Here is a 13,887-nt window from a genome sequence, read left to right as displayed (position 1 = left end):
CAAAGCTATAAACCACTTTATACTGTGAATTGACTTGATTGAAAAAACCTGGGTCCAGTACCCAAAAGTTCCCTGTACTTTGTTATTGTCACATGAGTTGATCACATAGAAATTGAATTTTGAAGTCCCAAGTCTGCTACTTTTGCTTTGAACTTTTCTCCAAAAATATTGGTAGATTTGATGTCTCGATGATAAATTGGTAGGAGCTGACCGAGTGCAAATAAGAAAACACTCCTGCAACTTCACTGCAATTCGCAAACGCATACCCCATGTGAGTGAAGTTCTTCATTTTGATGAAAAGATATTGAAAAAGGTTCCATTAGGAGAATTCGTAAACTTAATCAGGAACCTCAGTTCCTCCAACAACATCCCAATAGTTTACCACATTTCTATGGTTGATTGGGGAAAGAATGGCAACCTCGTTAACGAATTCATGAACCTTCCTTATCACAGCTGCTTAAACTCTTTTACAGCAAACTATTCTTTCCATCTGTAACATTCCTTTATATACCGTGCCTTGACCTCCCTCACCAAGTATTCTATTCACATTAAAATGGTCCGTGGCCTTTTCTAATTTCTTTTTGAGTTGAACAGTTTGCTACTACAAAAAAAAAAAAAATACAACACTGCCATTGATGAAGTTAAGTGTTTTTTGTAAAAGTAAACCACCATTCGTGTTGAAAACTTCGTTTACGCTTGCCAGCCTTCCTTTTCTTTATTAGTGCATAACCACCATGCCCCCAAAATAAAAAACGCTTCATGCCTGTGCCAATCCTGCGTACAATTCATTTCAAATGAGAATGATAAATGTTTTTGGAATAAAAGAACAATGAGAATCTGGTTAGTTTGTATACTTAAAGAACTCACTATATATATAAGTTTTTCTCCCGCAAACCTCCTACATATATAGATATATATATGATCTGATTTAGTATAAAATTAACCATGATAATTCTAATATTACTCGAGAACATTATAATTTTAACCATAAGTGATTCGAGACTTTTTATATAGGTATCAGTAATATAATTTACCGACCCAAATACCGATTTTTATATACCGACTGACTACCCACCAACCCAAATCGAAAAGTTAACTCAGAGTCGGTATGTTAAATCGGTCGCTGGGTCGGTAAGCCTAATTACTGATAGGTTATAACTTATAACTAGACCTGGAGAAACGGGTAATATACCCGCGGGTCCATGGGCACCTGAGTAGTTTTAACGGGTACGGGTTAATGTATTTAAGACCCGTGGGAATATTAGCTGTGCCCGGTCCACCCGTTATTTTCTTGGGTGATACCCACAGGTGCCCACACTAAATAAAAAACAAAACGATTGAGGGTGAAGTGTAGTCTGAAGAAAAGAAATCAACAATTTCTTTAAATCTCAAACAACAAACCAATAATATCAACAAAGAAAAACCCACAAATCAACATTCATACCAACAAAAATAAACTCACAAATCAACAAGAGAAGGCATGGATCAAGCCGTGAAGTGGTTGCCGTTCGCCGGCAGCCTTCCACGGCGACAACACATGCTTACCCCCACCGGTGGTGGCAATGGACATTATAGATCTATAATATATTTAGTTTATAAAAGACAGGGAAAATGAAAAATGAGACACAAAGAACAAAGTAAAAAAAAATGGGAGAGGAAAAAAATTAAATCTTTTTTTCAGTAGGAGAGAAGGAGAAGAAGAAGACAACGAAGAATTAAAAGGGTGAAGACTGAAGAAGAAGAAGAAATATGAAAAAATGGAGAGGGAGAAAAAGACGAAAAAGAATTGGAGAGAGAGAGAAGAAGAAGAAGAGAGGGAGAAAAAGACAAGAAGAATTGGAGAGAGACAAAGAAGAAGATGAAGATGAAAGAGAAATTTGTGTAGATGAAAATAATAACAAAGTAAGTGGAGAGAAAAAACTTAAAAAAGGAAAAAATTGGAGAGGAAAATTTGAAAAAACAGTAAAAGAAACGGGCGACCCGCGGGTCCATCCATACTCACATGACTGGATACGGGTGATGCATTTTTTTACCCGTATCCGTTGTTATCCAACTCGTATCCGTCCGGCCCGCCCGTTTGCCCGGTCTAGTTATAACATGAAAGAATAATTAAAGCATACCTAACGCCACCATGTTAATCTTAGCTCTTTTGCTGGGTAATGTGAAACAACGATATGTTCCATCTAAGTTTTCGCAAAACAAATTCCCACACGTTTTGTTGGAACTGCATTCATCAATATCTGTCATTTACCAAATGCCTTTAGAATTAATACATAAAGCATAAAGGTAGGGAATAATATAAAATTCAAGTGGAAAAAATGAGTAATGATTTAAAAATTCTAACTTAGGACCAAAAATTCAATAAATAAATATAAAAATTAATCGTGAAATGAAACACTTGACCACAATTCTATCCTATTGAAAATAAATAAATAAAGAACAGCTTATTTAAGTAATAAATCAATTATTAATATTACATCTTGTATGTTTATTATATAATCTCTTTTTATTATCTAATTTATTTTTAATTTAAAGTCATTTAATCATCTTAAAACACATCAGTTTGTATATAAAGCATTATCCTAAATAAATAGAAGCATTTATTCATTTAAATTATCATAAAATAATGGGTTAAATTTCCTATATATGTTTGGGATTAAATAAACTAGATTGATGTTAGAAGTTTACCTCGACATCCTTTGAGAAGATAAGGATTTCCTTCGTAGCCCTCTTCGCAGTTACAATGACCCACTGGAAGCAGAGTACTAGAAGAGTTCGCAATAGAAGAGGTAAAGCTTGCATCAATTTGACAACGAGATGTTGGATTGTATCCCTTCTGTTTATGTGTTGCAAGCAGAATAAACGATGAATTGAATATCCCCCAGTCCAATACCACAGGAACGTGTGTCCTTTTTTTAACATTTTGAGGATTCTTTAAGCTGATTTCAAACCAATTTTGGTCCACCAAAAAGGCATACCTGCATCCAGTATTGATCTTCCCACTGTCTTCATCATTAAAGGTCTCTATAGTTGTGTTAAATACCTTGAGAGATGAAGGAATTTTGGTTTGGCAACAGTTTATGCCGTAACAACCATTCTCTCCGGTTTTGGTCTTCTTCTCACAAGTAGAAAGGCACCCACCAACAATCGAAAATTCAGAGACTCCCATATAGGCAATGCTGTTGCAACCTAAGGCGGTGAATCTGTTGCTTTCTTGAGAGAAGACAAAAGGGCTTTCAGCTAGCAAGTTACCATGTGGGAAAGTAGGCGGATCAAGTTCGTCAGAAGACTCAGAACAAGATCTTAATACTGGATGATTTACTCGCATGGTACCTTTTAGAGAAATTTTAAGCACCTCCAACTGGATTCTTTTGATGAATGGCTTATGACTAGAGTTGCAGTCTATGGCAAACCAATCATCAATGTAACAACCCTTTCCAATGCCAAATGGAAATGGAATGGTAACGTTTCCACATTTGGATCGACAACCAGGCTTTACTAATGCTTGTGCTTGTGTCCTCGAGATCATTGGCCATGATAGAAAGATGATCTGAAACAGCAACTGCAGAATCATTCTTCAGTGTCTCACACCTTCTTCCTCTATTTTCTGATCAACTATTTGCTTCACCTTCTTCCTCTATTTTGATTCTTAACTATTGACTTCGAGGATATAAAACGAGGTCGTCCTTGTTACAATATTAAATTAAAGGAAAAAGGATGATAATTCCCTGTATCTTCTTAGATTCCATCTTTATGATATTTCTGTCCAAGTTCCTAGAACCACAACCACATACTCGACCAGCTGGCATACTTGACTGATTAATTAGTCTATGTGTGGGTCTGAGCTCTCGCAGGACAACCGGATCAAAAAGGAAATTAATAGACTTGGGTTGACTTGGAAAAATAATCTGTAATCCTACAGCTAACAAAAACCAAACTTCAATTAGTCCTACAGCTAATGGCCGAAAGAGAAAACTGTCATGTCTAAAGCTCCCATGTTACCAGAGCCCACCATTTAAATCCCCTATGGAGAAGCAAGACTCTCATAACACTTGTCAACGTAAACATCGTTTAAAATACCTGGAAAACTAACTACGTAATCTTTTGCTTCCTCCTTCAACTTCAGGTCATGCCATTGAAGAGCATCATGATTTAATTGAACTAAGAGTTTGTAGTGACTAATTAGGGCTCTCAGCTATGCTAATCAAAGTAATCAGTGAGCAAACACAATCTTATCAAGCAATAGAATCAAAGATTAAATAAAGCATGAAACTAAACAGAAAAACAATTGACACAGGGGATTTATAGTGGTTCGGCTAAGGAAGCCTACATCCACTCTTCAAGGCACACTATAGGATATTTCATTAATCAAGAGAACCAAAGGTTACAAAGAGTAAACAATCAAAGAATAACAAGAAAGAACACACCCGTTTCAGCCCTCTCTCTACACCCTTTGTATTCGCACAAAATGGTCAGAAATTTATACACATCAAGACCCCATTGATCATCTTCTAGCTGTCCTCTAAGATCTGCAGTTTGTTAGAGCAGAGCACTAGAATCTTCTGTCGTTAGGGCTGAGAAGAAACCAGGAAAAGAAAAGGGGTGAGCTGTGAGTTTGTTGCAACGAAATGAGATGCGTGTGCTGTAGGTAGGCACTTATCTTTGATATCCAAAACGACACCGCATCAGCTTAAACTTAAATCCATTTCCTTTGACTGAAGTTGACTCCTCCGTGGTAGTTTCAAGCCACATCATCAGCACAATTCTCCACCTTGGCTTGTAAATTGACACCCTAAGTGGCCTTGACAAAACTGAATTATGCTTGAACATGTAATAGGCTCATACAGAGCCTATGTTTGTCTGCAGTGACTAGTTTGGTGAGCATGTCTATAGGGTTGTGAGTGCCTTTTATCTTCTCAACCTTGACTTCTCCTTTTTCAATCAATTCTCTGATGAAATGCATTCTTACATTTATGTGTTTTGTCCTCTCGTGGAAGACTTGGTTCTTGGACAGATATATTGCACTCTGACTGTCACTTTTGATCTCCACAATTTTCTGTTCCAGCTCCAGTTCATTCACAAAACCCTTGAGCCATACTGCTTCCTTTGATGTTTCTGTCAAGGCTACATATTCAGATTCTATTGATGAGAGAGTAACCATATGCTGAAGCTTTGATTTCCAGCTAATCACTTTTCCCCACAGTGTAAAAACAAATCCTGAAGTGGACTTTCTCTTATCAAAGTCCCCTGCATAATCAGCATCAACATAACCTCTAATGCATTATTTTTCTTCCTTGTTCTTACTAAAAACTATGCCCACAGATTTTGATCCTTGTAAGTATCTCAAAATCCATTTAAGTGCAGACCAATGGAGTCTTCTCGGATTACTCATGAATCTACTTACTAAACTCACAGAATATGCCAAATCTGGCCTGGTGCAAACCATTAGGTATTAGACTGCCCAGAGCATTTGCATATGGAATAGTGGACATTTCCTTTTGCTCTTCTTCTGTTTTCAGGCACTGATCATGGGAAAGTTTTATGTGCTGCCCTAGGGGAGTTGGGACAGCCTTAGCATTCTACATATTGAATTTCTGTAGAATTTTCTCTGCATATTCTTCTTGAACCAGCTTCAATCTTCCCTGCATTCTGTCTCTTATAATGGTAATACCAAGAATCTTTTGAGCCTGACCCAGCTTCTTCATTTCAAAGTTGGTATTGAGAATTTTCTTCAATCGAATAATCTCAGTTTTGTCATGGCAAGCAACCAACATGTCATCCACATAAAGCAACAAATAAGTATAAGACAAATCAGAATTTCTTTTAAAATAAAAACAGCTATCAAATTGACATCTATTAAATCCAATTTCAATCATAAAAGAATCAAATTTCTTATACCACTGTCGTGGTGATTGTTTTAGGCCATAAAGTGATTTTCTAAAAGACAAACTTTACCTGCTGGTCCTGAATATCCCTCTGGCTGTTCCATCAGAATATTCTCTTCCAAGTCACCATGTAAAAAGGTTGTTTTTACATCAAGTTGCTCCAGTTCCAGATTGAACTGTACAACCAAAGAAATCAGAATTCTGATTGATGTATGCTGTACAACCGGGGAGAATATTTCATTGTAGTCTATGCCTTCCACTTGAGTAAATCCCTTTGCAACCAGTCTAGCGTTATACCTAGGTGAATCTTTTGAGGTTAGACCTGGTTTCCTTTTGAAAATCCACTTGCACTTAACCACCCTGTAGTTTTCTGGTTTATCAACTAGGGTCCAGGTATTGTTTTTCATTAAGGAACTGAATTCATCCTCGATTGCCCTTTTCCACTCAGTTTTATCAGGTCCTAATATAGCTTCCTGAAATGTTTTATGCTCATCATTCAGTTCTTCTTCTACCTGAAATGCATAAGCAACCAGATCTACATATCCTAGTCTGTTGGGAGGTTTAATGACTCTCCTAGACCTATCCCTAGCTAGCTGATAGTTTGTCAAGTCTGGTTCCTCTTCTCTTTGTTCATCCAACTCATCTATATTAGGATTTTCAGGATTCTCCTCTGTCTCATCAACTCCACCTTAATGATTAGTAACTACATCCTGAATTTCCAGTTCTAGAAGATCTGATCCTGAGTCACTATCAACTGATTTTGATCCTGAGCCACTATCAACAGATTTTCCAGGTTCACATTCTAGTCCAGGAAGGACTTCTTCCCTAAAAACCACATCTCTACTAATTATACACTTCTTGGTTTCTAGATTCCAGAACTTATAACCTTTTACTCCCTCTGGATATCTAAGAAACAGACACTTTACAGCTCTAGGTTTCAGCTTATCATCCTTTACATGAACATAAGATAGACATCCGAAAACTCTTAAGTTCTCTAGCTTTATAGGGTGTCCAGTCCATTTTTCTAAGGGCACCTTGAAACCTATGGCAGATGAAGGGGTTCTATTAATCAAATACACCACAGTATGTGCAGCTTCTGCCCAAAATTTTACAGGTAGCTTAGAGTTTGATAGGATGCTCCTAACTTTGTCTAGGATGGTCCTATTCATTCTTTCACAGAGGCCATTCTGTTGTGGGGTATTTCTAACAGTTTTGTGCCTAACAATTCCATGGTTCTTACAGAAACTATTGAATTCATTATTCACAAACTCAAGACCATTATCCGTCCTAAGCCTTTTAAGTTTCTTCCCAGATTGAGTTTCAACCATTATTTTCCATTCCTTAAACCTAAGAAATGCCTCATCCTTAGTCTTCAGAAAATAAATTCAGACATGCCTAGAATAATCATCCACAAAGTTAATGAAATGCCTACAGCCCCCTAGTAAGTAGTGTCTAGCTGGTCCCCATACATCTGAGTGAACATAATCAAGTGGTGAGCTTGAGTAATGCTTACCAGATCCAAATTTTACCTTGCACATTTTGCCAAAAATACAGTGTTCACAGAAGGTTAAGTTTCCAGTTTGATCCCCTCCTAACAGGTTCTGTTTACTCAACTCATCTAACCCTCTTTCACTAACATGTGCCAACCTTTGATGCCACAGTGAGGTTTTATCCTGTGTTACTGGAGACCCTACAGCAGCTATGCCATAATCTGTCCTACCCTTTAACACATGGAGACCATTTTTCTTTTCACCTTTCATCACTATTAATGACCCTTTCATTACACTAAGACTTCCACTTGAAGCTTTGTAACTTAGTCTTATTGAGTCTAGGGTACCTAGTGATATTAGATTCCTCTTGAGGTCAGGGATGTATCTTACATCGGTGAGAGTTTTGGTTAGGCCATTGTGCAGGCTCAGCTTAACTGTACCTATGCCCTTAATGCCACGTACTGTATTATTTCCCATCACAACCTTTCCACCATCTATAGTTTGAAAAGAGCTAAACCACTTCCTATTTGGTGTCATGTGGTAGGTACATCCTGTGTCTAAGATCTATTCTTCACTGTTTCTACCTTCAGAGATGACTAATACTTCAGAACTTTCATAACCTTCAGACACAACACTAGCACTACCCTCTTCTTCCTCTTTTCCATGCTTTTTCTTATTTTTTTTTTCTCTCAGGACAGTCCCTCCTAAGATGCCCTTCTTTGTGACAGAAAAAACACTTCCACTTCCCAGTTTTGGACTTAGATCTATTCCTATTTTGTCCCCCTTTTTTCCAGTTTCTCTTTTCTGATTTACCCCTTATCATGAGACCTTCCCCATCACTGCCTAATGTCATTCTGTTCTCTCTATCCTTAGTTGTGATTGCTTCTACAACCTCTTATAATTTAAGTGTCTGCCTACCATATTTTAATGTTTCTACAAAATTGGAGTAAGGTTTAGGTAGGGAATTTCGAAGAATTACAACCTGATCTTCATTATCAACCTCTACTGATATGCTTTCTAAATCCTGTATAAGTTTCAGAAACTCGTCCTTATTGTCTTTTAAAGATTTCTGCTCATCCATTTTAAACCCAAACAATCTTTGTTTTAAATACAATCTATTAGGAACAACTTTAGATTGGTACAGAGAATCTAACCTGCTCCAGATCTCAGCAGCAGTTTTCTCCTTCTTCACTTCCCGCGGGACTTTGTCACCCAGTCCAAGGATCAAGGAGCTCTTAGCTTTGTTGAGCACATCCTGCTTCTCCGCTTCAGTCAAGGTCTTAGGCAGCTCAGATTCTCCTTTTAGAGCTAATGTCAGTCCCTTTTTAATCAGCACAGCTTCCTTTTTCATCTTCCAGAGTCCAAAATCATTGTCCCCTGTAAACTTTTCGAGTTCAAATTTAGTGGACATGTTTTTGGAATAAGATTTTCAACGACAAAAAATGAATTTCAAATAACCCTAATTAAGATTCGAACTAGGCACTAATACCAATTTGTAGTGACTAATTAGGGCTTTCAACTATGCTAATCAAATCAATCAGTGAGCAAACACAATCTTATCAAGCAATAGAATCAAAGATTAAATAAAGCATGAAACTAAACAGAAAAACAATTGACACAGGGGATTTATAGTGGTTCGGCTAAGGAAGCCTACATCCACTCTTCAAGGCACACTATAGGATATTTCATTAATCAAGAGAACCAAAGGTTACAAAGAGTAAACAATCAAAGAATAACAAGAAAGAACACACCCGTTTCAGCCCTCTCTCTACACCCTTTGTATTCGCACAAAATGGTCAGAAATTTATACACATCAAGACCCCATTGATCATCTTCCAGCTGTCCTCTAAGATCTGCAGTTTGTTAGAGCAGAGCACTAGAATCTTCTGTCGTTAGGGCTGAGAAGGAACCAGGAAAAGAAAAGGGGTGAGCTGTGAGTTTGTTGCAACGAAATGAGATGCGTGTGCTGTAGGTAGGCACTTATCTTTGATATCCAAAACGACACCGCATCAGCTTAAACTTAAATCCATTTCCTTTGACTGAAGTTGACTCTACCGTGGCAGTTTCAAGCCACATCATCATCACAGAGTTTTGTCTCCATTCTTGGATAATGCAAATTTCCATAATGAAGAAACCAACAATCTTCCATTATCTTAAACGAGTGCAATTTATACCAAGACTCTCCCTTTCCATACTCTTTCATCACCCATACATTGACACAGTTCACATCAGTCTTCTCGCTGATGCATAGCCTCCATCCCAAATTCTCTACATTAACACAATCCTTCCACCTTCCGTGTGACACAGTCCTGGATTTTAAGTTGGGATATAAATAAATTCTAGAAACAATCCAAAAAATTAAAAAAGAAAAGAAAACAAGAAACAAAATAAAAAAATATTAAAAATTTGATCGAGCCTATTGAAATTAGACTCGGTGTTAAGTTATTCTAATGACTTAGGACTGGTGTCATTTCTTTAAAGACTGCGGCCAATACTACCCGTACTGGCTCGTCTTCAACATACTTTAATTTGAAAAAAATATTTATTATATACTTTTATAATTACTAAAACTTATTATATAAAATTTTCTTTTTTCATTTCACATGTACCATGTAAATCTATTCATATAAAAATAAAGAAAATTGAAAAAAAAAAAAAAAAACTTTAACAATGACCTCATAACTTCTATTTGAAGTTGATTATTTACAATGAATTTATACATTTAATCTATCATAATGTGTTAATTTGTTTTTTTATTTAATAAGTTTTTTCATGTCGTCGGAATTTAATACACTACATTAATGTTAGAAATTTACCTTGACATCCAAAGAAAAGATAAGGGATTTCCTTTGAAGTCCTGATTGCATTTACAATGAGGTACTATAGAAGAGTTGGCAGGGAAGAGGTAAAGTTTGTACTGGATATGGGTGGGACACCCATGATGGGACCCACCCGTATACAATATTAATTGGCAGTTACCACACACAACTTTCCTAATCAATTATCAATAAAGCTACGGACACCAGGGTTTTTGCACCGAAAATGTGTACTGGCCTACGTATCCTCCTGACTCACACCAGCAATTCAGATGCGTGATTAAACAATAAATATTTTTCTAGTGAACGGTCGTCCATCAAATATGGACGACCGTTCATTTACGTGGACTCCCATCCATATTATATGGACAGGGGTCCATTTACTATAGACGGACGTCCCCATTTAAAGGACGCCCGTCCATCAGCAAAATAGAATAAAAAATTCTTATAAAAATTAAGGACGATCGTTCATAGGTTATGAACGGCTGTCCCTTCATTTTGGACAGGCACCTGCAAATACGGGACTCCCATCCATTACGTTTGGACAGGCGTCCGTAAGGAATGGACGCCCGTCCAAACTTAATTTGATTTAAAAAATAAAATAAAAAATTTGGACTCCCGTCCATAAATTGTGGACGGTCGTCCCTTAAGTTTGGACGAGCGTCCGTAACCAAATGGACGCTTGTCCCTTATTGTGGTTTTAAAAAAACCAAAATAAAATAACTTGGAAGTGTGGACGGTGTCCATAACTAATGGACACCCGCCCATTATGTATGGATGGCAATCCACACTTAAGGGATGGCCGTCCCTTATGTAAACAGCAAATGGACAAATTCGTGTTTATAATTAATGTTTGAAACAGGTGGTGATGGCCATGAGAACCAAAGGTGGGGAGGAAGCTGTGTTTCTGTCTCTTCACCGCGCTCGTGAATTGTATAGAAGTAGACTGCAAGAAAACACAGCCGCATATCAACTGGCTGCTTTATTTGCTGAATGTGTGATTGCCAAAGCTCAGCCTTTAAATGTTGAACCAGCACCATGTCCTGTTGTTGCTCCATCACTTACTACTAATGCTGATGGAACTTCTATACTTGCTAAAACTGGTCGAATGCAAATTGTGTTGGATGCATATTCAGATGGAAGCAGCTTTATTTGTTTATAGTGTGGGGCCTTGTTAGTAACCATCGCAAAGATGAGCACTATGCGTACTGGTGTTGTAAACTGTGATGTAGAGTTATGTGGAATGGATATTTGCTTGAACTTGATCTGATACACCTCGAGAACATTATTGCCATGTTGGTGCCCTTCCTGTACTGCCATTGACTGCATATAGTCTCAATACACACTATTGTCAAGTATGTTGTGTCTGGTTATTCACAGATGATTGGCCGATTTAGAAATTAGAAGCATCAGCGGTTCGAAGGGAAGAGGATAGTGAAAATTTATGCCCCTTTTAGAGTATTTCAGAATCTTGTATTCCTGCAGTAATGACAATTATAAAAGAAAGCGAGTAATATGTTATCAACGAATGGTTTTATCTCATACTAGTGTATTTCATATAGTCTGTACTAAATGGTTTGTTACTAGTGCTTTTTATGTCTTTTTTCAAGGATGAACTCACTCATAGTCCGGTCATCTAGTAAGTGAATTACTTCAAGAATGGGAGTTGCTAATTCCATTATATTTCCTATTTTGTGTCAAGTCTCCACATTTGTCTCTGTGGAGATGAGCCACTAATCAAAGCTCACGTGTTTCTGAAACTGATAATAGGTGATGCAAGGAGAACCAAGCTCTTGCCTAATCAATTTTGATGGAATTGTACGTAGATTTTGACAGATTGTATAGTTGTAATGGTACTAAAGTTTCATGATTTTCTGAATGGGAATGGCTTGGAGCAACCGTTGCTGCTGCTGCTGAAATTGGCTCTAATGAGTATACTCTCATCACCATGATAGGTATCTTAAGGGAGAATGGACTGTTTTATATGATTTCAATTGAAGTGAAAAGTGGAGGAAGATGAGCGCGTTCCATAAAGAATTAAGTTGCATAGTCTGAAGGCAATCGAATATCGTCTGGGTGAGAAAATAACACTAAAAGCTTGTCCATTTGCTATTTACATAAGGGACAGTCGTCCCTTAAGTGTGGACTGCCGTCCATACATAATGGACACCTGTCCATTATGTATAGACGCCTGTCCACACTTCTAAGTTCTTTTATTTTAGTTTTTTTAAAACCACAATGAGGGACGGGCGTCCATTTGATTACGGACGCCCGTCCAGACTTAAAGGACGCCTGTCCATAATTTATGGACGGGCGTCCAAATTTTTTATTTTATTTTTTAAACCAAATTAAGTTTGGACGGGCGTCCATTCCTTACGGACGCCCATCCAAACTTAATGGACGAGCGTCCCGTATTTGCGAGCTTCCGTCCAAAATGAAGGGACGGCTGTCCACAACCTATGAACAGCCGTCCTTAATTTTTATAAGAATTTTTTATTCTATTTTACTGATGGACGGGTGTCCTTTAAATGGGGATGCCCATTTGTAGTAAATGGACCCTCGTCCATATAATATGGATGGGAGTCCACGTAAGTGAACGCCCGTCCATCTTTGATGGACGGCCGTTCACTAGAAAAATATTTATTGTTTAATCACATGTTTGAATTACTGATGTGAGTCAAGGGGACACGTAAGCCGGTACACATTTTCGGTGCAAAATCCCCGATGTCCGTAGCTTTATTGATCAATTATATGCAAGTTGAAGGGAAGTTTGAAGAAAAAATTACAATACACAAACATTATTCTCTCTTCCTTTTTCACAAATCAGTGAACAATAGTCTCTAATTGCATTCTAACAATACGTGAGACTTGAAGAACTACTTGGGTATCTATAAGAGGTATTTATACTATAATTAACTATTGTTGCAGTTCGTTTATCATAATGTGATTGAAATAATGACTTTTGATATGATCTTGGGATTGAATTAGGATAAATGTTATTCTTAATTTTGCATAAAGTTCACAGCTAGATTTGAACTTATATCTTGATTTTTTATATAATACAAACAAATAAAACGTTGAACTGGATATCCCCTAATCCAAACCCATAGGAATGTGTGACATGTTCATAACATCTTGAGATGCATTTTGAAACCTGAACTGGATTGGTCGATCGGGTTTCGAACATAACTCCGGTTCAACAAATAATAAAACTCGGATTTAGCAATGGATCACTTCGGTCCGCCATAACAGTGTCAGAACACCGATCCAACTAGCCCGGATGAAAAACTGGTCCACTAAAAAAGCCTTATATCAAATCTAATTTCATTCTATTTTCTCCTTCATTCATGAATCTATGTTCTTCTTCTATCTTCAAGCTGCATTTTCATTGTTCATCAGGCTTTCTTCTTCTTCTTCTTCTTTACCACCCTTTCCCTCATTGTCGCCTCCCACCTCCTCACTGTCGTCCCCACCCTCACTGTTTTGGCCACCCCTTATGTATTCAATCCACTTTCTTCTTACATCCATCACCATCCTAACCAATGTGGAGATATGTGGGTTTTTTTGGTTTAGTTGTGTTTCATTTGGCTTGGTTTTGGAGATATGTGGGAAAGGGAAGTGAAGGGGTGGTTGAGTTTTGGAGATATATTGTATATATGTGGTTGGGTTGTTTTTTGGTGAGAAAAAAGAAATACG

At 37.4% G+C, this 13,887-nt stretch overlaps 2 protein-coding genes across 3 annotated transcripts in view; one reads left to right on the top strand and one right to left on the bottom strand.

The window, feature by feature from the left end:
- Positions 1 to 13,887, bottom strand: part of LOC116133074 (wall-associated receptor kinase-like 22) — a 70,813-nt gene that overhangs the window by 44,420 nt on the left and 12,506 nt on the right. The window lies entirely within an intron of this gene.
- Positions 10,248 to 11,353, top strand: LOC116133047. The gene is made up of 2 exons (XM_031418709.1): positions 10,248 to 10,280; positions 11,054 to 11,353. The coding sequence occupies exons 1-2, from the start codon at positions 10,248 to 10,250 to the stop codon at positions 11,351 to 11,353; spliced, it is 333 nt and encodes a 110-aa protein (XP_031274569.1).

The sequence above is a fragment of the Pistacia vera genome, unplaced genomic scaffold, assembly GCF_008641045.1.
Source record: "Pistacia vera cultivar Batoury unplaced genomic scaffold, PisVer_v2 Contig265, whole genome shotgun sequence".
In the NCBI taxonomy this organism is placed as follows: Eukaryota; Viridiplantae; Streptophyta; class Magnoliopsida; order Sapindales; family Anacardiaceae; genus Pistacia; species Pistacia vera.
The sequence above is the reverse complement of the archived record's forward strand: the minus strand, read 5'-3'. Positions and strand labels throughout refer to the sequence as shown.

Excerpts from the sequence above, each read along its gene's own strand:
- LOC116133047 (XM_031418709.1), top strand. The coding sequence starts at position 10,248 with ATGAGGTACTATAGAAGAGTTGGCAGGGAAGAG. Across the intron at positions 10,281-11,053 it reads GAAGAGTTGGCAGGGAAGAG|GTGGTGATGGCCATGAGAAC; the intron begins GTAAAGTTTGTA and ends TGTTTGAAACAG.